This window comes from Crotalus tigris, unplaced genomic scaffold (assembly GCF_016545835.1).
Source record: "Crotalus tigris isolate CLP2741 ecotype Arizona unplaced genomic scaffold, ASM1654583v1 scf7180000018585.330925593:3314079, whole genome shotgun sequence".
Classification (NCBI taxonomy): domain Eukaryota; kingdom Metazoa; phylum Chordata; class Lepidosauria; order Squamata; family Viperidae; genus Crotalus; species Crotalus tigris.
The window spans coordinates 28,125-50,536 of record NW_024097088.1 but is presented as its reverse complement, the minus strand read 5'-3'; the positions used below and the strand labels follow the sequence as shown (position 1 = coordinate 50,536).

Below are 22,412 nucleotides of genomic sequence, written 5' to 3'. Positions count from 1 at the left end.
AGGAGAGAGGAGGAGAGAGAGAGAGGAGAGGAGAGGAGGAGAGAGAGGAGAGAGAGAGGAGAGGAGAGGAGGGAAGAGAGGAGAGAGAGGAGAGAGAGGAGAGGAGGAGAGAGAGAGGAGAGGAGAGGAGGAGAGGAGAGGAGAGGAGGGAGAGGAGAGGAGGAGAGAGGAGAAGAGAGGAGGAGAGGAAAGGAGAGGAGAGAGAGGAGAGAGAGAGGAGAGAGAGGAGAGGGAGGAGAGGAGAGGAGAGGAGAGAGAGAGGAGGAGGAGAGGAGAGGAGAGGAGGAGAGAGGAGAGAGAGAGGAGAGAGGAGGAGGGAGAGGAGAGAGAGGAGAGGAGAGAGAGAGAAGAGAGGAGAGGAGAGAGAGGAGAGGAGAGAGGAGAGGAGAGAGAGAGAGAGAGGAGGAGAGAGGAGAGGAGAGAGAGAGAGAGGAGAGGAGGAGAGAGGAGAGAGAGGAGAGAGGAGAGGGAGAGAGAGAGGAGAGGAGAGAGAGGAGAGGAGAAGAGAAGAGAAGGAGAGGAAGGAGAGGAGAGGAGAAGAGAAGAGAGGAGAGGAGGAGAGAGGAGAGGAGAGGAGAGAGGAGAGGAGAGGAGGAGAGGAGGAGAGAGGAGAGGAGAGGAGGAGAGGAAAGGAGAGGAGAAGAGAGGAGAGGAGAGGAGAGGAGAGGAGGAGAGAGGAGAGGAGAAGAGAGGAGAGGAGAGGAGAGGAGGAGAGAGGAGAGGAGAGGAGAGAGGAGAGGAGAGGAGGAGAGAGGAGAGGAGAGAGAGGAGAGGAGAAGAGAGGAGCGGAGAGGAGAGGAGAGGAAAGGAGGAAGAAGTGAGAGAAGGAAGGAAGGTGGGAAAGGAGGTGGTACAGACAGGGGAGGTCTGAAGCATCTCTTCTGAACTATTTATGAGATATGCACAGCTTTAACATAAAAACAGTCTTTCCAAAAACCTCCAGTAGGCGAAATACTGGGGAGACATACAAAAGAGACCAGGGGGAGCTTTCCCGTCTTCCTACACTATTCACTAGCAAACTGAGGCACAAAGATCCCAGCGTGGGATGGGGTGACATGGTTTAAGGAGCTGTTCCTTATTTTGGAATAAAATGTGGTATTTCTTTTCAAGGTAATAAAGAACAGAGTTGCTTCCCTCCCCCCACCCCCCGCCCGCCCCTTTGTGGGAGATGTAGCATTAAGTGTGGAAAGCCATTTTAATTTAACTTGCCATCTGTTTAAATTGCACGAGACTTTATTGTTCTCCAGCTCGGCTTTCTTAAATGCTATATTATAAAATTACTTTTAAAAAAAGAAAAAGAGCTAGCCTTCAAGACTATATTTACTCATGAGAAATGCTAGAGAAAGCAGTGTGATAAATAACCTGGCAAGCCAATTTAAGACTCATTAATTATTGGTTGCAACTAACTTTATGCGCCTGTTCCTTAGGCGTGCTCAAAGCCTAAAAAGGCTGCCTATATATATAAAATTCATTAAATAAATATAATGTACCATAGCCCATTCCAATCAAAAAGAGATGGTATGCTGACACCATTTTTTTTCTCCCCCAAGCTGTACGACATGATTCTGGTTCTGGAATTCTTCTGGTGACCAATCTAGAGAGAAAAAGACTTGTTTGTGAAGGAAATCTAGGTGTATACAAAACTGTGAGTACCTGGGTGTGCATATGAATATGCCTCCAATCTACCACTTGGCACAAATATGGCTGCAGTGGGGTAAAACTCTTTCCACAGCTGCTCTAAAGATAACATTCACGATAGATGCTCTGATTAGGAGAAAAGCGGAAAGGATATTCAGATGCTGGGATATGTCTATACTCGTAAAGGTGTCAGGCGTGAAGAATCAAGACCCCGCATCAAGTTTTAATTAAGATGATTTATTGTTCAAGCCCATAGACAACAATCTAGTCAACGAACGGTCTGCACTAAATTGGCATTAGATAAGAGTCAATGGAATTCAAGGCTTGGACCGCTTGTGGGAAAATAGCGATTCCAAGCTTATCGGCTCAAGAATCCCAGCAGAACGAAAAGCTAAAGATCAAGAATGAACATCCAAAGAGATCATCCCAACTGAATCACAGAAAAACAGAGTGGGAAGGGACCTTGGAGGTCTTCTAGTCCAGCCCCCTGCACAAGCAGGAGACCCTATACCATTTCAGACAAGTGACTGTCCGGTCTCTTCTTGAAAAGCTCCAGTGATGGAGCACCCACAACTTCTGGAGGCAGGTTGTTCCACTGGTTAATTGTTCTAACTGTCAGGAAGTCTTTTCTTAGTTCCAGGTTGCTTCTCTCCTTGATTCCATCCATTGCTTCTTGGCCTAGCTTTGGGTGCTTTGGAGAATAGCTTGACTCCCTCTTCTTTGGGGGCAGCCCCTCAGATATTGGAAGACTGCTATCATGTCACCCCTATTTCTTCTTTTCATTAGACTAGACAAACCTAAATCTTGCAACTGTTCTTCATATGCTTTAGCCTCCACCCCCTCAGTCATTTTTGTTGCTCTTCTCCGCACTCTCAAAAGGTTTTAGTTACGAACCATCCAAGCTAGCTTCTTTTAAATCCTCTCTCTTTGTGTGTGTTTGTATATTTCCTCTGGCAGATCCTGGCTGTAAGAGTACACAGGATATCCAAAAGGAGATGTTGAAAAAGGAACTTCCTTTTAAACCAGTTCCTAACTAGCCAGACAAGCAAAAACAAAAGAATACTGTTTTTATGTGTAAAAAAAAAACATATTATTCTAACAATTTGCTGCATTAATTCCTCCTGGACTAGTTATTCCTTTCTTTAAAAGAAGACATACAAATAAGCGTATACAGGTGGTACTCGACGTCCGACACGAATTGGGACCAGAATTTATGTCGCTAAGCAAGGCAGTTGTTAAGCGAGCCGTGCCCAATTTCACCAAGAAATTGCGAGGACTGGTCTTACGTAACTGTTTTCGGCGCTGTTGTTAACTTCTGTTGGTAAGCAAATGGTTGTAAGGCAAGGCCTTCTTATACAGTAGCTTGGGGGGGGGGGAATGGAACTAGAAGACCATTTTAAAGGTATTCCTCTGATGCAGAACTGATCCTTGTGTAAATCTGGCGATTCTGAACCAGCAAAGCCCAAGCAGAACTTTTAAAAAGGATCCTGAGAAAAATCTACTGCAATTATTGCTTACAACAGCAGCCCCCCCAAAACTTTTGGGCACTAGGGAGCGGTACTCTGGAGAGAGGTTTTTCCGTGGACCGAAGGGGCGTGGTTTCCCGTGATGCTTGCATCCCACGGATGCCCCAAAGGTGCATTTTCAAGAGGCAACTGGACTTTGTTTTCCTTTGAAGACGTTTCGCTTCTCATCCAAGAAGCTTCTTCAGCTTTGACTGGATGGTGGGGAAATGGGAGGATTTATACTCCTTGCAGACAAGCCGGTCATTTGCATCCTTTTGGAGAGTGGTTGAGGCCCCTTGGAGGTTTACCTGTGTCCTCAGGGTCACCTGAGTGGTGCAAGTGGGCTTGTGGACCTTCTTGGCTGCAGGATGTTTTCTGCCCTGGCTCCCTTCACTGTTGAAGACAGGCATAGGCTGTTGGGGATGAGAAGGGAAACGTCTTCAAAGAAAAACAAAGTCCAGTTGCCTCCTGAAAAAACACCTTTGGGACAACCTTGACCTGGATGACTGGGAATCTCCACAGACATCCCATGGATGGGGCTTTGCTTATTTGCATGACCAGGTTTCTGGCACGCCACAGCCCAGACCAGGGTTTGGGAATCCCTGGCTTACGGCATTTGGACAATAATGATTTGTTCAGGGGAAGAATTGCCTTACCTTCCACGTAACCAAAGTCAGAACTTTTAAAGATTGCTGATTAAACCTGAAGATTTGTAGAGACTTCCACAGTTACTCTGCGTGGCCGGCTGATCAATCCCCACTGAAAGACTCCACGGGCCTTCCGATTCTCCTCAAATGTCCCTGAAAATCAGAAATCTTTTCAATTGCCTTCTAAGATGCATCCAAAGGAGCCGCTGGCCAAACCCAATTCCTCTTTTCTCGAACGCCAATTCTGGCTGTTTTGCTCTAAACGCCCAAATTGGAATCCACGCTTTTTTTCTCCCCAAATGATTATATCGTAATTGTTCTGGGCTCTTGTCCCACTGTGCAACTCAGCAAGGATAATGGAAATTTCTGATTTGGAAACCCGAAAAAAAAAAGAAAAAAAAAAGGCTGGATCTGTGTGTTTTTTGTTTTTTTTAAGGGTAAATTGAGACCACGTTCTCCAACTAGATCAGCTTAATGGAAAAGAAGCTGGCAGTTTGTGAAGAATTCTGCAACAGCTCAGTCTAGTTTCATCCTCCTGGCCTCTTTCTGGGAAGTCTTTGTGGTTTGTTTGTTTATTTATTTATTTATTTAAAAAATTAAACTCCATTATAAAATCACTTCCCCTTCCTTTAGACTTGAAGCCCAACTGAAAAACAAACTCAAATTCAGCTGTGAATCAATAGCTTATTTCAGACTATTTGATTAAGTGGGGGAAAAAAAACGAAAAAAATCCCCAAAACTCAACTTTTGCTTACAATTGGAGGCAAAAGTACAAGTAGTTCTCCCCTTACAACCCGTTCATTTAGTGACCGTTGAAAGTTACCACGGCACCCAAAAAAAAAGTGACTTACAACCATTTTCACCTGACCGTGATCAAAATTCAGACACTCGGTAACTGACTCATATTTAGGATGGTCGCTGTGTCCCCGGGGTCAACCATGTGCAACCTTCCGTTACTAACTTCACAACTGCAGTGATTCACTGAACAACTGTAGCAAGAAAAGTCATAAAATGGGGCAAAACTCACTTAGCAAATGTTTCACTCAGCAACATACATTTGGGGCTCCAGAATTGTGGTCGTAACTCGAAAACTACCTGTGCAAAGCTGCTTTACGGCTAATGTCCTCGACTTACAAGCATTGGTTTAGTGGCCTACAAGGAAACGAACGAACGAACAAACAAACAAACGAAATACATCCACGGTGGACAAAAAATAAATAATAATAATAATAAAAAACAGGAGATGAGATTTTAAAACTTAGCAGTAGGAGGATACGGAAGAGGCCACAGAAAACGCACATTTGCTGCCCTCCGGTTTTTGGCAGCTGAACTGGCTGATCCTTGCAGATTTGAGCAATGTTCCCAGATGCTCAGTTGCACCATCTGACTCTACCCTGGGCCAGGCCTGTGCGTCAAGAGACAGTGTTGCAATTGTTGTTGTCAAGCTTGGTTTCTATTCCCACGTTGCCCGCCTGCCTAGTATTTCACAGCCAACCGGGCACGTGGCACGGAAGCCCCAAAATAAACATTCTTGAGTGTCTCTGGTGGAGAAACAGCATCCTTTTTTCTGCATATCAAAGCAATAGCAGTAGCACTTGTAAACCGCTTCACGGTGCTTTACAGCCTTCTCTAAGCGGTTTACAGAGTCAGCATGTTGCCCCCCCCCACCAACAATCTGGATCTTCATTTTATCGGCCTTGGAAGGATGGAAGACGGAGTCAGCCTTCAGCCTGTCAGGATCAAACTTCTGGCAGTGGGCAGAGTTGGAAGGAAGGAAGGACGGACAATAGGAATAGCACTTATATACCACTTAACAATGCTTTACAGTCCTCTCTAAGTGGTCCCACTTCACAACTGCCGTGATCCACTTAACAGCTGCGGTGAGAAAAGTTGTAAAGTGGGGCAAAGTTCAACAACAGCCTTAGCAACAAGACTGGGCTCCATTTTGGTCGTACGTCAAGGAGTTCCTGCCTGTAATTGCTCTCATGGTCAGGAAGTTTCTCCTGACCGTGAGAACAACGAAGAGTTCTCTCTCTGCTCCTTTGTTCCTGGAGCGAGAACTCGGGCCGATGTTTTTGATAATCCCTGGGTTTATTTGCCAAGCAACCTGGATTCCCCCTGCTCCAAAGGCAGAGAATCTCCATAGTTTGAGCATTGCTCGAAGGCTCTTGCCTGGCAACTCTTCTAGCTGGGCAAGGTTTCCACGCCTGCACAGCTACCAGAAAGCCAGAAGGACAGGCAAGGACACGGCCTTGGGGAGAAACGCAGCTGCTCAGGCTAGCTCAGTGAAGCAAAGGTTCAACTCCCAGTCTTGTTCCCTAACAATGTTAGACGGTGGACTCAAGAGCATCAGAGAAGTAGCCCCAGAAAGCATGGCCAAGCCAAACCGAAGGATAGAAGAGGATGCAATTTCATAGCAGTAACATTTAACATTTTAAAGAAGAGACTGGACATCCACTTGTCTGAAATGGTCTCCTGCTCAAGCAGGGGGCTGGATTAGAAGACCTCCAAAGTCCCTTCCAGCTCTATTCTATTTGGATTAATTAATTCATTATAATCTAGGCTTATATACCACCCCACCTTTAGGCTTGTATACCACTTTATAGCATTCTCTGGGTGGTTTAACAAGGCCGAAGCATTCTTTGCAGATTGGGCCCAACGATTTGGCTCTTCATTTTATCCATCTTAGAAGAACGGAAGGCTGCATCAACCTTGAGTCCTGTCAGGATTGAACTGCAGGCTCTGGGCAGAGTTTGCTTTCAATGCTGCACTTTAATCACTCAGCCACCGGGGCTCTTGAAGACCCAGGAGGCCCCATGTTACATCAATGCAGCCAGCCAAGTACCCTACTGCATGTAATCGTTTCAGCTGGTCAAAGAGGTTTTAAACTCTTCATCTTAAAATCTTGTCCAATTGCAGCAATGTTCCCAGGAGGACATCTAGCAGGCATCAGACATTGTGCAACTTCCAGGAAAATGTGTGTGTGTGTGTGTGTGTGTGTGTGTGTGAGAGAGAGAGAGAGAGAGAGAGAGAGAGAGAGAGAGAGAGAGAGAGAGAGAGAGAGAGAGAGACAGAGAGAGAGACAGAGAGAGAGACAGACAATAAATAAAAAAGATCTGTTCCAGCAGATTCTTCTGGATCATTGTAAGAAGATGTTCAATGTACACCAGAACAATGAAAGCCGTTTTTCCAACCTCAGGAACAACAAGACCTCCCAGGTCCCTTCCAATTCTGTTATTCTGTTAAGCATCTCATTGTCTCATGAAAAACACCGTCAATCATAGAGTGGATATAGTTTTCTCCATCTTCCCAAGAGCGAGAAGAAAAAAAAAATGGTTAAGAATGCTACAACACAACCCTCTTTCCCAAACTCATCTTATAGGTTGCCCATGACACATTCCCCCTCTTCTCTTCTGCTGGATCACCCTTAGCCAGTCCTTTTCTGTGACTCACCCATAGCACGAAATCTTGAACCTCCAATAAAATCATGAAGTTAGTGTTACACTGAAGAGTTTCTTACCTGGAACACAGGAGGATTTAAGGAAAGGAGCAAACAAACCGTTAAGACAACAATGGAGTCAAAGAGATGAAGGAACTTTAAGTCACATTTCAAGTCCCACCTGGCTTCTTCCTAGCTAGTTTCACCATCCAAAAATGGGAAGTTTCCTTCCTTGCAAGTAGATTGTTTTCCCCCTTCCAGGTAGACCGTAGACACCTGTGGCCAGACCTGCCCAGGTTTCCTCCATCTTTAGACACGTGGCTTGAACAAAACAAAACAAAAACCTCTCGACCCCATTCGGACGTGCTCACCAGGAAGAATTTTTGACTTTTTCTTTCCGGGTCAAATCCTTGACTTTGGTGAAAACTGAATTTTCCATTCATCGAAATCATTCTGAATAGATAGTCCTTGGCTTACGACCGCAAGGGAGCCCAAAATTGCTGATGTTGAGGGAGACATTTGTTAAGCGAGCTTTGCCCACTTTATCTTTCTTGCCACAGTTGTTAAGTGAATTGCTGCAATTATTGAGTAACACGGTTGCTAAACAAATCTGGTTTCCCCCATTGATTTTGCTTGTCAGAAGGTCACAAAAAGGGATAACAAGGCCCGAGGACACTAAAACCGTCCTAAGTACATGCCAGTTGCCAAGCATCTAAATTTTGATCACGTGACCTTGGGGGGGAGGTGCTGCAACTGTCGTAAGTGTGAACGACGGCCATAAGCCACTATTTTCTGTGCCGTTGTAACTTCAAATGGTCCCTAAACAAACTGTTGTAAGTCAAGAATTACCCGTACACACCTCTATACACATAAACCCTCAAATGTTAGCTTTAGGTTAATAGTCAGCTTATCTACCAACTCAAAGGAGAGGGAGGATTAAATCAACATTTTTCATTCACTGGCGGGAACGCAACAACTGAAAGTCAGCTTCTCTGTCTTCCCATTCATGTTTTACCCAACTGCCTTTCATCATGTTTTCTTTATCATTTTATAAAAGATTCAAAAGCCCTACGCGTTCAATATTTATTTTTTTTCCAACAGCAAGAATACAACATATATGGCTTGGCCATGGCCTCTTTCAATTGCTGTAGAAGCTATAACATTGCTAAGGAGAACATAATGGTTTAGCAAAGGAACCGATGTAATGAGGCTGTTTGGGAGTTTTTGAATTTCTTTCTTCTGGTTGCATCTGCCCCAACACACAATCCATTTTTCTAAGAGTTCTTCTTTATAGTTTATCTTGGACCCCCACACTCTGTTTCTCTGATACCTAGAGGCACCAGGCAATTAAAATATAGTAGGTGGCTGATTAACAGGAATAAATTTAAGAGGAAGAAGGTTAAAGTCAATTTAAAAAACAACAACATCAAACCTCACAAATGGAATAGACCCTGGTAGAACCCAATCAGCGGATGGCCTAACCTTCCCTACAGAGTCCCACAAGCAGAAGGAAATACCTTATAATAGAGAAGGAGAACCTGTGATTATCTGAGCATTGCTAGACTTAAGTTTTCAGACAGAATGGAAATGGAGAAGGGTGTTTAGCAACATCTGGAGTTACTACAGATCCCCAAAATCAGTCATTGGGGGTGGGAGAAGAGAGGAAGAGACCCTTGTGGCTGTGATATTACACGCATAAATCAGATTATCATTTCTTAATTTGCTTTTCTCTCCTTTGCTATGTTTTGGCAGTTGGGAATACAAGTCTCCTGGCCAGCTGTTGTTTGGCACCCTTCAGCCCCAACCATTTAAGAGGCATGTTCAAAGAAAATCTTGCAACAGGGACCCACTGTGAGGGGAGGGGCTCCCAAAAGGCAAATATCACCACTCACAAATATCTCCAGAAAAATATATTCTGAAAAATGTTGTGTTGCAGAGGCCATTTTTTGTCTAAGTCAGGGTTTTTCAAGCTCGACAACTTTAAGATGTGTGGACTTCAATTTCCAGCTAGGCTGGCTGTGGAGTTCTGGGAATTGAAGTCCACACATCTTAAAGTTCTAATATCTTACATTAAAGAAGTAATACAGATGTTGAGCAACCGGGTGGTTTTTCAAGGACCTGTTTCTAAGATAATAAAAGTATTATGGGTTGGAATGATAATTGAAGAGCAGTTTTGATTTCCCAGGAATGTTAAGAACTGACTGAAGTTGTTCACTTGTAAAGAACACATTGGGATACACTCTGGAGTAACCTTTTTATTAGTGTAAATGCTCACTGCTGTTTTAGGTGATTATCAGTGCAAATGTTACCATGACTGGTAACCAAAACAATTTATCCCTTTTGTTTGTGAATATTGCTGTGCTTTTTGTTGTTGTTGTTCTTTTTTCTCTTTTCTAGGCTGACATTTTTCTATCAGATGTCAATCTCGTAAACTGTAACACCCTTTTACCTGGAGGGGAAAAAAAACTAACCAAATAATAACAACCCTTGTGCAGATTCTATATGACTCTTTAGTACATAGGTCGAGATGTTTAGGAAGTGTTCAGATCTGCAAACCGTGCACCACACCGCGATCCTCAGCACGTCAAATGTAACAGGGAAGAAGTTCTTAAGACACCTGAAAAGCCAAAATTAATTCATGTTTTCCAAAAATTTACAGAAAAGTAAAGGGCGCTCAACTTTCTACGAACTGAAGAAAACATAATGGCAACCGTCACGCACTGTTAAGAATTAAGTTTGAGAACAAAACAGCAAATCATGTTGATTTGGATGACATGTTTTCCAGCCACTGGAATTGCAGAAGGAAAACCTCAGGTTACCATCTCGCCTTTGTGCGGTCCATTTTCCATAACAACAGGGTGTTGGTTAATCTTGTAGGAAAGATCTTCTACAGTGCATCCTTGATGGGGATGGTCCTTTAGCACAGAAATGCGAGACTTATTGTTGTCACTACTTATGTTTCACATGTATGATGGGTATGTTTCCTAAGTTCTTTCTATTTTAAAAAAATCCATTTAAACTTCTGAAGTACTAATATATATGTGTATATATATATATATAAATATGGAGTCTTACTCTATTGTATATAGCATTGGAAGTCAACTCATCGTCAACCTTTAAACCCTACTTCAAAATACTATTCAATCCCATATTCTCTTTCTTTCTTTCTTTCTTTCTTTCTTTCTTTCTTTCTTTCTTTCTTTCTTTCTTTCTTTCTTTCTTTCTTTCTTTCTTTCTCTCTCTCTCTCTCTCTTTCTTTTTTCTTTCTTTCTTTCTTTCTTTCTTTCTTTCTTTCTTTCTTTCTTTCTTTCTTTCTCTTTCCTTCTTTTTCTTTCTTTCTTTCTTTCTTTCTCTCTCTCTCTCTCTCTCTCTTTCTTTTTTTCTTTCTTTCTTTCTTTCTTTCTTTCTTTCTCTTTCCTTCTTTCTCTTTCTTTCTTTCTTTCTTTCTTTCTTTCTTTCTTTCTCTCTTTCTTTCTAATAAAGAACAAATAACTCTGTACATTAAAAGACAGGAAACTTAGAAGCTGGCTAAAAAAGTAGGCTTCCCCCTTGTTAATAATTTTGTAAATGTAAACAAAGAGAGGTTCAAGTATAAAAAGCGAGTTACTTTGTGACTTGGCAAAAAGTGTTTGGCACCTGATGACGTGGGTTTTAAAGTTTTTTTGTTTTGTTTTGTTTTGTTTTTAAGGAATTCTGGCTCATTGCAAAGCTGGCCTAAAGCAGTCTAGATCTTTGCTACCATATGTCGCTGGTGAAACTGAGTTCCCTCGTTGACAAGGGGAGTAAAGAAGGGTTTCTATGGAAATCTTGGACATCCTTCACGCTGCTGTTCAGTGGTAACTGCCCGTTGAGAAGCGTCAGCGGTAGATTACAGTAAGTGTGGTGGTTGCTGCTTAGGGCAGTGAGTGGCAAGGTGGCGGACTGCATGTTGTATTCGTAACCTCTACAGTAATGTCTCATCTGTGCTGTATTGGTGAGCTGGTAGTCTCCCAAATCTGCCTGAGAGGAAACTAAAGTAGCAGAAGTATCCGTCACTGCAATGGAAGGCACTGTTTGCAAATCCCCAAAGAGACCCTGTTCTGCAGAATCCAGGACTTGGCGCCGTGAGAGAACTTCTTTCTTCTTTACCGGCATCTCGTAGAGCAAATGTTTCCAGAATTTAGAATTCAGTTTGTTACACTGGGGTCCTTTCCATGGGATGACCGAGAAGAGTTTGATGCTGTGCTTTAAAGATTCCACTTCTTGGTAGTTGACTTTCCCTTTCAGCTGGGGGCATTCGATGAAGATGACTTTGATTTCTCCGCTCAGGAGCATGTTATGGAGTCTGTTTTCCATTTCAAAAATACTCCACCCTCGTCTGAGTACATAATCCGGCGTCAGGACAATCAGGAGCCGGCGGCTTTGTTCTACACATCGGGCGAGATCGTCTAGATAGGCTGCAAATCATAAGAGGGAGAGTAAAATAGAGAAGTACACACAGGAGAGAAAAAAGAAAGGTAAAACTTTGCAATCAAAATGGGGGCAGAGAAGGGAATGGATTAATCCTTCTTAAACTGTGCCGCCAACAGTTTGAATGGTCAAGATAACTCCAGCTCCCTTGTTTATACTGTGCTTGATCACTCCTTTGAAGGAGCTCTAATGGCTAATTCTAATTTCAGGAGCCATCAAGCCTATAAGTGGAGAACTTGGGAACAGCTTTTTCTTGACAGGAGCTCCTAAGAGTTGGAGGAACCCTGGGTCTAATCGTGGCCTTTCCATCATCACAAAGTCATCTGCATGGCCAGCAGATTGGATCATCTTGACCTGGTTAGGACTCTAGATGTTTCCACATCAGCTATGAACAGGTCTACCATCCCTTGATCATATTCCCCTTTCCAAATGGGTCCCCTGCAAAAATTAACTTATTCTTCCCCCTCCCCTGTAGAAGACGTTGACTTAACCTCACATGCCATTCACAGTCATATTGTGAAGTTTGGCTCAGCGTGTTGTGTGAACCGTGTTACGGTCAGATGGAAGCTGCTGGAATTTGCAGTCCAACATATCTGGAGGTCCACCAATTTGGGGAAAGCCTAGTTTAGGGGTTTATATATTGCCAAATGAGTGTTTCTCCCCACATAAATTATGCAAATGGCAGACATGTCTTGGTTTCTGCTATTTTATTGACTGCAGAGTTTTGGTTGAATGGTCTTGTGATTCCCAGGAACACACATCACTGTAGACACACAACAACATGATTTGGAGGCACAGATTTTGCTCGACAGCTGAGCGCTGTGGAACGCCAGGTGGGATAACCTAGCCAAAGTCCTACTCTACTTACTTCTTTCAACTCTCCTTCCATTGGAAGATAGGGGCACCAGTTGGAAGAAGAGCCTGCAGAAGAAAGAGCATATTGTAGGGGTTGTTCCAGATGGAACTCATCCCATGTACATTTTGGTTGTGTGGGTTGGCCCAAAAAAGAAAATCATGGACCAGAACTTGAAACTTCGATAAACACACATACACATAGACACACACAGACACACAGAGAAGACACACAGTTCTGTTGTGGAGGTTACAGATGGAGAAGACTCCTAACTGGAGTACAGACATCTTGTTCCCTAGAGTCACATCGCCTGGTTCCAAAACGGCCGAGAAACCTGCCATCCAGAATATCTCAAAAAATAACCAATTCTACAGCCTACCCATGTGAAATTTTTGCCTTAAGTTTGTGAGCCCAAGACATCACCCTGCCAATAAACCATGCAAAATACTAGCCTAATACTCTCATCCTAGGTCTAGGCAGTTCCTAAGTTCTTCACTCTTCTCCTCTGGTAATAACAATCTCCTGGGGCCGCTAAGAACAGCCTAGTAAGCATAGCAAAATATTTTGTTTAATTGCTCCAGGTTACAGCCGATCAAAGATGCCTTTAATGTGGAACAATGGAGTGAGCATCTCAGAAGCATTCCAGGTTGGTTGTCCATGCCAGGTCCTTAGGCTTCTGAGGGTTGCAAAGCCCAAGCCGACTTTGAACGAAACCAGTTCCCATTTATATTCTGCACCATCATCGTTAGTGGGTGATTAAGCATTCCTTAATCTTCTGCATGAAAGCATCAAATCTGTTCAAAAGATCTGAATCATTTCAGTTTTGCAAGGCAGGAAAGAAAGGAAGGAAGGAAGAATGGAGACAGCATTATGCTGTGCTGCGATATGTATGTATGTATGTATGTATGTATGTATGTATGTATGTATGTATGTCTTTGGTTATTCGAGTTTTCTTCCGCGTAAAATTGGACGCAGGAGAAAACTCGAATAACCAAAGACCTTCATACAAACACCCACGAAAACCTCAGAAAAAATATATATATAAAAGCCAATGTGCCAGGTAGCACTGCACATTATTTTGATAATCTTAATGACTCTCTGAAATTACGATGATGAAGGTTTTTGCTGGCATGTCTGAGTGGCAGATGGGCAGAGAAAGAAAACACAATCCTGACTTTGGAAGCACCTGTGAGGAAGCTGATTCATCTAAAGCCATTTGTTCTCTTCCCTCTTCCTGTATGGACTTTAAAAGACTTTGATTCTGCTCCCTTCTTTTGAAACCAAGCTCGGAGCAACAGCAGCTGTGCACGAAATTAAACCACCCTCCCCACACAGCTCCTAACAGCTGTATGTGGTGTGTAGTTGTACCTGATTATTTGCTTTCATTTTGATTTGATGATGACTACATGTGGAACTACAGCACAATCTTCCCAGTGAAAATATTAACAGACGGATCTGGCCCTGTGTGTTTGCAATCAAGCAGTGTGTGTTTCACATGTCGGGCAAATCCAGAATGTGACTTGCTGGGTTTGGCTTAGTCTTTTGCCCTAGTAGGGGTTGTAAATGTGCTCTAGGGGTTGGTTCAATGTGTGAATCTAGCCAATTAATAAAACAGGCTTAAGCAAGCCATGAACCTAGTGATGCTATGGTTAGAGTCATGTGCTTGCATCCTTAAGATGCTAAGAGGAAACTTCATTTTTTTTTTTTTTGCAACAGAGATATTTTACTATCCACATTCTCAACATTTCTTTATATCAATTTGTTGGAACATCTGAGTATTTGCAAGCAGGAAGACGAGTCCTAGTATAGATGAACCAACAATATGATTTTTGAAAAAATTAAAAAGGCAAAAAATATACCCAAAATTGTATCCTACTGTATGTATATTTTTCAAGACTTAATAGAAAGTGACTTTCTTATGTCTGCTTATTTGGAGCCTTGAGCAGGAGACTTCTGCCCATTTGGGCTACTCAGGGCCTCCTATTTTGTCCATGACAACAATCCCATGAAGTGGGTTGGCCTGAGCGACAGGGTATTTATTGCAATGTAGGAATGACCTTGGGAAATGAAGGGAAAAGATGCTACCTAGGAAACAATCAGAGAAGAGAGGCCGGTTGCCTCCAGTGACTAAATGGTGAGAGGAACAAACTGTCGGGTGCAAATAACCAGGAGCACATACTAAGTTCAAAACAGAAAAGGGTTTATTATTGCTCCGATAGGCAAGAATCTGGTCAACAAATGGTCAAAGCTAAATAGGCACTAGATAAGGGTTAACACAGGGGTCCCCAACCCCCGGTCTATGGACCAGTACTAGGCCAGGGCATGCCAGCAACTGGTCCGCACAAACAAGCAAAGCCCCATCTGCAGGATGCAGGCAGCACACAAAACCAAGCCCCCTCGGTCTGCAGAAAAACCTCTCTCCATGTAACTGGTCTCTGATGCCCAAAAGGCTGGGGACCTCTGGGTTAATAGAATTCAAGGGGCAGGGCATCTGGACTTGGATCTCTTGTGACTGCACAATGATTCCAAACTGATGACACATTTAACCCCGCCTTCCAGCTCAACTTGCTCATCGCCTGCAGAAACTTAGGAAGGACCCACCCTAACTGACCAGGGATTTGTTCTTTAAAACTTGCAAGATTCTGTTAATGTAGACTTACAGTAAAGTAGATCTAGCTCATCTGGTTGTCCTTCCTGTCTGGTTCACTTGGGAGAGTTGGCAGTGATCTTAACCATCCTTAAAGTACAAACTTCCCATCACCATTTTTAACCATCTGATCAATTAAGGCTGGTCCTTCCTAAGTTTCTTCCTGTTTAGCCATTGAGGGTTCCTGCCTCTCTTCTCTAATGGTTTCCTAAGCAGCATCTCTTCTCTCCTTTCCCCAAGGTCATTCCTACATTGCATTGCTGATGGTGACTGGCCTGACAGCCAAAGGAGACACAAATTACAATCGACATCCTACGGTGACAGAGTTCCACCTGAACCCCAAACAAACAGAGTTCAGGATGCTGTGTGAATCCAATCCCTGTCTTTTCCTGAATGCCCTTCTTCACAAAATGGCTCTTCTGGGTCTCTGAGTTTAAACGGACTGTTTAGTGTTCTCAGTTCCTTATTGGTTTTGTGAAGTATAAATGGGGGAGGGGGAGGAAAGGATGGGAGACACTTAAGAAGGATGCATTTTCTTAGCAGCATCAGGAAGTTTCCTCCAACTTTAAGTGGATCAGTACTTACTCCCAGTAGGGATCAGGTCCCGGTCTGGAATGAAGAGCTTATATCCATATTGCTTCTCCAGAACATCTGGCAAGATTTCAAGGACAAATTGTTCTTCTTCCCGGTTGTCACGATCTAATGTCTCGGGATCAACTTTTGTATATGATAGATAGGCATCATATTCTTTGTTGTCTGCAAATAAAACCACAGTTCTTGGGAAGAGAAGAGAGGATCTCTCCACAATTAAAGCACTTTATGCATGTGTGCATTCCCGAATGGCTTCATGGCCCAACAAGTGTAATTGATAATTCTGGGTAGAAGCCGTGTTTCTTAAACACTGATTTATAGAATATCTGGGAGGCAAAACCAGGGATACACCTGAGTAGTCTAGGTATATAATTCAGCCACTTTGCTAAAAAAAAAGGGGGGGGTTGGTATACACTAGTAATTGGCGGACAACCCACTCAAGAATCCCAATATGTATTATTCTTGAACTGCACCATTAAAAAAAGGGTGGATATAAATAAAATTTAGGAACGATGAAGTAGAATTCTGTCTGCAAAATGTTCACTAGAACATTAAAATCCCCCCTCCCTTTTTTTCTTTTGCTTGGGTGGCTCAAGAAGTCAGGCCCAAGCCCAAAGAACTACACAATGAAATCCACTCAAGTCCAGTTCTTTATTTGCTTATGCCTAATGGACAGAATCTTGCCAGACTAAAGCTATAAACGTCTAACCTAATATACCCCTTCCAGACATTTCATTATCCAACTAGGTAACATCAGCAGTGTAGAATGGAGTATGGGATTTGCTCCCTGTTTATATACAGTAGCTGGCTATACCAATATTACTGGTGGTATGATTTCCTTCTTAGTAGTTACTCGATTAGGCTATTGTTCTCAGCTTGATAGTTTGTCTTGTGTTAATCCTTGCTTCCCTGGATATTGGCTGCTGGAGGTGATATGTCTTGAACTTAAATAGGGAACAAAGTCCATATTCAGTAGCACAGATGTTACCTAGATGGGCAACAAAATATCTGCAAGAAAACCACCAAGCTCAGACAGCACCAAAGACTTCAGAAAGATTAAAGAGCCAATTGGTATCTGGCTTGTTCTTTCACGCTCTTTGAATTATGGCAATTCCCTTAATTTGCGTGAGGGACATCTGGCTGTGAATGATGAGATTTGGGAAAGGTGCAACGTTTCTTTTCTCCTTGGGAGAACTGGGCTAGCAGTTTCTCTTATTTCAGATTATGCTTTCAGCAGCTGATCCATATTATGGACATTTGATGTATTTGTATTAGCTATTTAGAAATCTACTCACCATCCATGGTTTCATCGCCTCCAAACATCTGTCTGTAGCATAGCATCAGCTCTATATTGTAGCACTTATAGATGGTTACAAGTATAACCAATAAGAGAAATATAGCTCCCAAACCTCCAGCAAGTTCAATTCTGGAGATCAGATCTAGAATAAAACAAGAAATAAGTTAGAAAATAGACTTAACTGATCTTTTCTGGACTCAGAAGTTAAGATTAGGCATGGTTGAGATTTGGATCAGAGTACCAGGGAATTCCAAATTTGAGAAACTGAAAAGAAAACCTCAGAAGAAGACAGTAGCCAACTGTTCCAACACGAAGTCCATGAATATATCCACAAAGTTACCAAGAGTCAAACTTGACTCAAAAGAAAATCTACGGAGATTCTCAATCATCCAAATCATGGTTGTCCCAAAGGTGCGTTTTTTTCCATGGAGCAACTGAACTTTCTTGGTTTTTCCCTTTCAGAATATTTCCCATCTTATCCAAGAAGCTTCTTCAGGTCTTCTGGAGTCTCTCTCGCCACCCCACCCAAATTATTTTCACGCTCTTTTGAGTTCCTTTGAAAAATTGCCAATAGTAGAGTGGAACCAATGGGAATGGTGTCATGAAATGCTTTTCAAAACTCCCCAGGGGAGCAGAAAAGGGGATTATGAAAATGTTCTCAATCCCATTCTCCCAATTTAGCCGATTTCTTGCTTCCAGCACCCAATTGCCAATATGATTCATGATAACCATAACCGATGCCAATGGGACACACTCATTAACATATTGTTTGAGAGCCAGTATCATAACCAGGGTGCTCTTAACCTTGCTTCCCAATTCATCCCCCTCCCCATTAAAAAAATCACAAGAAAACTACGAGACATCGAAAAAATGCCTTAATTTATACTCCATCCCAGCACAGATATTTATTGCCATGATAAATAAGCAATGTGAAAGGCATAAAACTCAGGCACTATCAAGAATAAAAAGGGAAATATAACGCTTCTCAAACTTGGATGGCATGATGGGTTTATATATCATCAGCATCACTTTGAACTTTACACAGGCAGGCAGCTGTTGAGGTTCACAGTCAACTTTTCTTCTTGAAAGCTTTTGGGGTCCTACAACTTATGGCTGGAATTCACTGGCTTATTTCCTTCCAAATGTCATGGAATAAGGTGCACCTTCAGGTCAACCAAGGGGGTGTTTAGAAGAAAGAGATTCAGCTAGAACGAGATTCAACCTGGTGCCTATTTTTCTGATCTAAAGCTCCTTGGAATCCCTGGATGATGTCAGACAAGCCATGGTTAAGATATGGAATGTGCTTCCAGCAGATATGACTTTAACCTCCTGCTCTTTGGAGGTGTATCAGCCATCTTTGCTGACAAATTGACCACTGATTCAGAATGTGTGTCTCTTTGTCCAGCCCAGTGGTTCTCTCTAATCACTGCCTAGGAATTGGCTGAAGTCCCTGCATCTACCGCAGGCGTAGGCAAACAAGATTTGTAAGCCACCAATACTTCCGATATTTTACAGTGCACAACAGACATTGTGTTGAGCCTCCAATGTTTAGGATTTGTAAGGTGGTGCCTCCTTTCCCACCCATTTGTTTTCATGAAACAAACCCTGAATTCTCCACCAAAAGTGTTGAAGGATCCCTCAGGTCATCGGTCTTTTCAAGCTGCAAGGTCTGGTTGGTCAGGAGCAGAAAATTCTTGAAACGAATGTCAATAATTCTTCTTCTAAGAGGTTCTGTTGATTAATCTTTTGTTGCTTTTCACCACACTGCCTTTCTCTCCCCTCTGTTCTGCATTAGAGGCAAAGCGTCCTTAAGAGGTTTGCTATACATCTAAGTCTGGAACGTGCAGAGGATGGAAGAGAATTAGCTTGGTGAAGAGTTGACGAGGGAAAGAGTTAAATATCCCTTTGCACCCTGCCACAGTTTCTCTGTGTAAATTTTCCCTTCATAAATTACTTTTCGTGCAATTCCTGGGCTCAATCCAGGACATGTGTTTGCATGCTAAGGTGTCGTTAATTCCAAGCACTCCTTCTTACTTTCCCGTCTACCAACAGCCAAACCAATTTCCTCGTATGGATTGAACAAAACCTAAAAACCTAAAAAGGAGACTGTGATTTGGCACTCAGCGTGTTCCCCGAGAAAGAAAGCATGTTCAGACAGCATGGAAGAGGCAGAAAAATCATTTTTATAAATTGACCAGGCTGGTTGAAGGGAAAAAAAAAAACAGTAACAAAAGCCTGTAAAAGATACTAAGAAAAAAAAAATCTGTGGTGGGAAGTAACATATCCAACCCTTGAGTTTAACAGAAAGGATTAATTTGGAAACATTGGGAACAACCCCCCCCCCATTTCTCTTTGGTGATCCGCTTTGCATATTGCATTCAGCCATGGTTTAACAGTAGGTTGTAAAAGACTCTCTAATTTATTTTATTTATTGATACATTTATAAAGCCACCCATCTTATAACCAACCTCCAGCTTCCAATACTTGATTGTGGGCAAACAGCAACCCGTCCATTATGCTAAAACAAACTACTTTATGGCTTAGGATATTGTGTGAATTCATTCAAAATTGACTGAACTTGACAACTAAAGTAGCAAAAAAGGATGAGGAAGCTCCTGTCCCGAGTAAGCCTTCAGAAGCAACTATTTGGTCCAGCTAGTCAACATTAATCAATCAACATCATCCAATTAAAATAAAAAAAAAATAAAATTCTTAGTCTTTTCAAAATGCATGTGTAAGTGGATGAACCATTCACTGTCAGGAAGTTTCTCCTTAGTTCTAGGTTGCCTCTCTCTTTGATTAGTTTCCATCCATTGCTTCTTGTCCTACCCTCAGGTGAGGATGTAATGATTCTAGGCTTAGTCCTCTCTTGACTCTGTCTCCAGGGTCTGCCTCTTGTCCGACATCAACCAAGGAGTGCCTTAGGCACATGCAAGACTTCGGGTGCCCACTTTGTCCTTTCAATAGAAACAAACAAGGGCCCACATTTTTTTTGTCCCTGTGTCTTTATGGGCCTGCAGAGGAACCTTCGGCACCATTTTCATATCTTGCTTGAAAAATTTCTCACGGCACCCTCAACTACCATTGCAAATGATCAGCAAGAACAGAAACTGTAGCTCCAAATTCTTGAAAACTGGGTATAGGACACTAACAGAATCACTACATCTCACCGATATACAAGAGCGGTTTCCTTTCTTAGCCCATTCCATTCTGGAAGGCCTATAATACATCTATATTTTCAGGACGGGAAAATAGCCCCCATCATTTCTTCAGAACTCATAGCTGCGCTGACAGAGATGAGAATGGGAAAAAGGAAAAAAAAAATATACCTCGCTTTCTCAGAATGATGCTCGCCTGTTTCTTCCCATTTCTGTTTTCGACATGGCATGTGTAATTGGCCAGGTCTGCTTCTTTCACAATGTCAAAGATTAAGGTTAACTCCACAATTTTTTCTCCAAGGTGCTCTTTGAGGAGTCTGAAAGAAAACAGAAAAACATTGGTGGATTTTTCAGCAGGCCAAAGATAGATGGGATCCCTCCACAAAGATGCAGTCATCTCCAGGGATCTGGTTCTAACAACCTTCCTCAACGTGATGTTCCAGGCTCCAGTTATGTATCTATAGATGTGGAACGTTGGTGCACCCCAAAGGAAACGGCCGCCTTCTACCACCGTCTTGCGTTCCCACTGCCCAAATTAGATGAGTGCTAAAGCTCTCGGAACACAGCAGTAAAGATTCATCACAGGGATTCCCGTTGAACAAAAGATATCCATCAACCACTCCCGTGAGGAAAGCACTTCGAGAGAAGGACTTTGAGACTTGTCTATGGAGATTTTCAATCACCCAGGTCACGCTTTTCCAAAAGACAATTGGACTTCCTTGTTTTTCTTTGAAAATGTTTCACTGAGTTAGAATTGAAGAAGCTTCTTGGATGAGCAGCGAAACATCCCCCCCACCCCCCAAAAAATATCCCCAAGAAAATCCAGTTGCCTTTTGGAAAAAAGCACCTATGGGACACTTTGAGACTTACAAAATGGTTTTCAGTCCTTCGAGGTAATCCAGACAAGAAGCACCAACCGCGATCTTCATTGTAAGATGATAGTTAGCAGAACGTGCATGTCTGAAAACACTTCCCACCTCCTTTACTTTGACTTTCCTGAAAACTAGGGAGGGTCCCTCCTGACATGCTTCCCATACCCCCTTTTCCTTCTATGAGTTGAGATGCCTCCAACATGACAGTTGTCTAGGGTGTGATGGAATGTCGTCTGGATTCCCTGGAGGGAGGGGCTGCATTCCGCAGGATCAAGAGATAACATAGTTTAGACAAGGGGTAGGCAACCTCGGCTCTTTTATGACTCATGGACTTCAACTCCCAGAATTCCTGAGTCAGCTATGACTTTCTTCTTTGGAGAGCAAGTAAATATTTTCCTCTGTTAGTTAAATGAATATAATTTGGGAACACAAATAGGTTCCGCCTTTCTGCCTAGGTGGCTCCCCCCCCTTTCAAAAGCCACCAGAATTAACTGTTCAAAGCACGCTCGAAGCAAATCAGCTTCGAAACAAGGAAATAATTTGCAATTCAGAACGAACAGGCTTGCTCAGTCCAACTTTTGGAAAGAAAAGTTGCTTTTCTAAATTATGAGGTGGGGAGTTCTGTACCTGATTTCACCTTCTTTAATGTGATTTTCCAGCTCTTCGATAAATTTCTCCCCTCGTGTCCAGTAGATCATCGGGCCTGACTCACCGCTGAAGCCGAAAAAAGCTTTGCAAACAACGTTGAGGGGCTGACCTGGAAAGCAACACAGGACAAAAATGACAGTGATGCTTTGTGGCAAGAGAGCACAGCAGTCGTCAGTCTGCTTCTTAAAATTTATAGTCTGGATGTATTTTTCACTAAGAGAGAGAGCCCCGGAGGACCGTCTCATCGGGAATAAACAGAGTGAGCTGTAGCAAGTGAATTCGTGATGTGGAAATAGTGGGACATGCTCCACAGTTGAAAAGGTCTTGATCTCTTCATGTCAACTAGGCCAGCTTTGACAAATAAGAAATCTCCAAAGTTTTGGCTAGCAGTTTCTCCCAGCCCTGATTGGGGCACTCTGTCGGTGCAAAAAACAAATCGAATAGAATAGAATAGAATAGAATAGAATAGAATAGAATAGAATAGAATAGAATAGAATAGAATAGAATAGAATAGTGATGGAGCACCCAAAAACTTCTGAAGACAAGTTTTTCCACTGGTTAATTGTCTTCCCTGTTAGGAAGTTTCTCTTCAATTCCAGGTGGCTTCTCTCCTTGATGACTTTCTATCCACTGTTTCTTGTCCTGCCTTCTGGTACTAATCAATTGGA

The 22,412-nt window shown here is 42.6% G+C and overlaps 1 protein-coding gene across 1 annotated transcript; it reads right to left on the bottom strand.

Annotated features, from left to right (window-relative positions):
- Positions 1-10,694: 10,694 nt before the first annotated feature.
- On the bottom strand, positions 10,695-22,096 carry IL1RAPL2 (interleukin 1 receptor accessory protein like 2). Its single transcript, XM_039354661.1, has 5 exons — positions 21,724-22,096; positions 20,396-20,541; positions 17,065-17,208; positions 15,764-15,934; positions 10,695-11,665 (listed from the first exon to the last, which is right to left on the bottom strand). Exons 1-5 carry the CDS (start codon positions 21,987-21,989, stop codon positions 10,965-10,967), a joined length of 1,428 nt encoding a protein of 475 aa, XP_039210595.1. The 5' UTR covers positions 21,990-22,096; the 3' UTR covers positions 10,695-10,964.
- Between the last annotated feature and the right edge of the window lie 316 nt (positions 22,097-22,412).

Excerpts from the sequence above, each read along its gene's own strand:
- IL1RAPL2 (XM_039354661.1), bottom strand. The coding sequence starts at position 21,989 with ATGAGACGGTCCTCCGGGGCTCTCTCTCTTAGTGAAAAATACATCCAG. Across the intron at positions 20,542-21,723 it reads ATTAAAGAAGGTGAAATCAG|ACTCCTCAAAGAGCACCTTG; the intron begins GTACAGAACTCC and ends GTTTTCTTTCAG. Across the intron at positions 11,666-15,763 it reads GGACCTGATCCCTACTGGGA|CCTATCTAGACGATCTCGCC; the intron begins GTAAGTACTGAT and ends TATGATTTGCAG.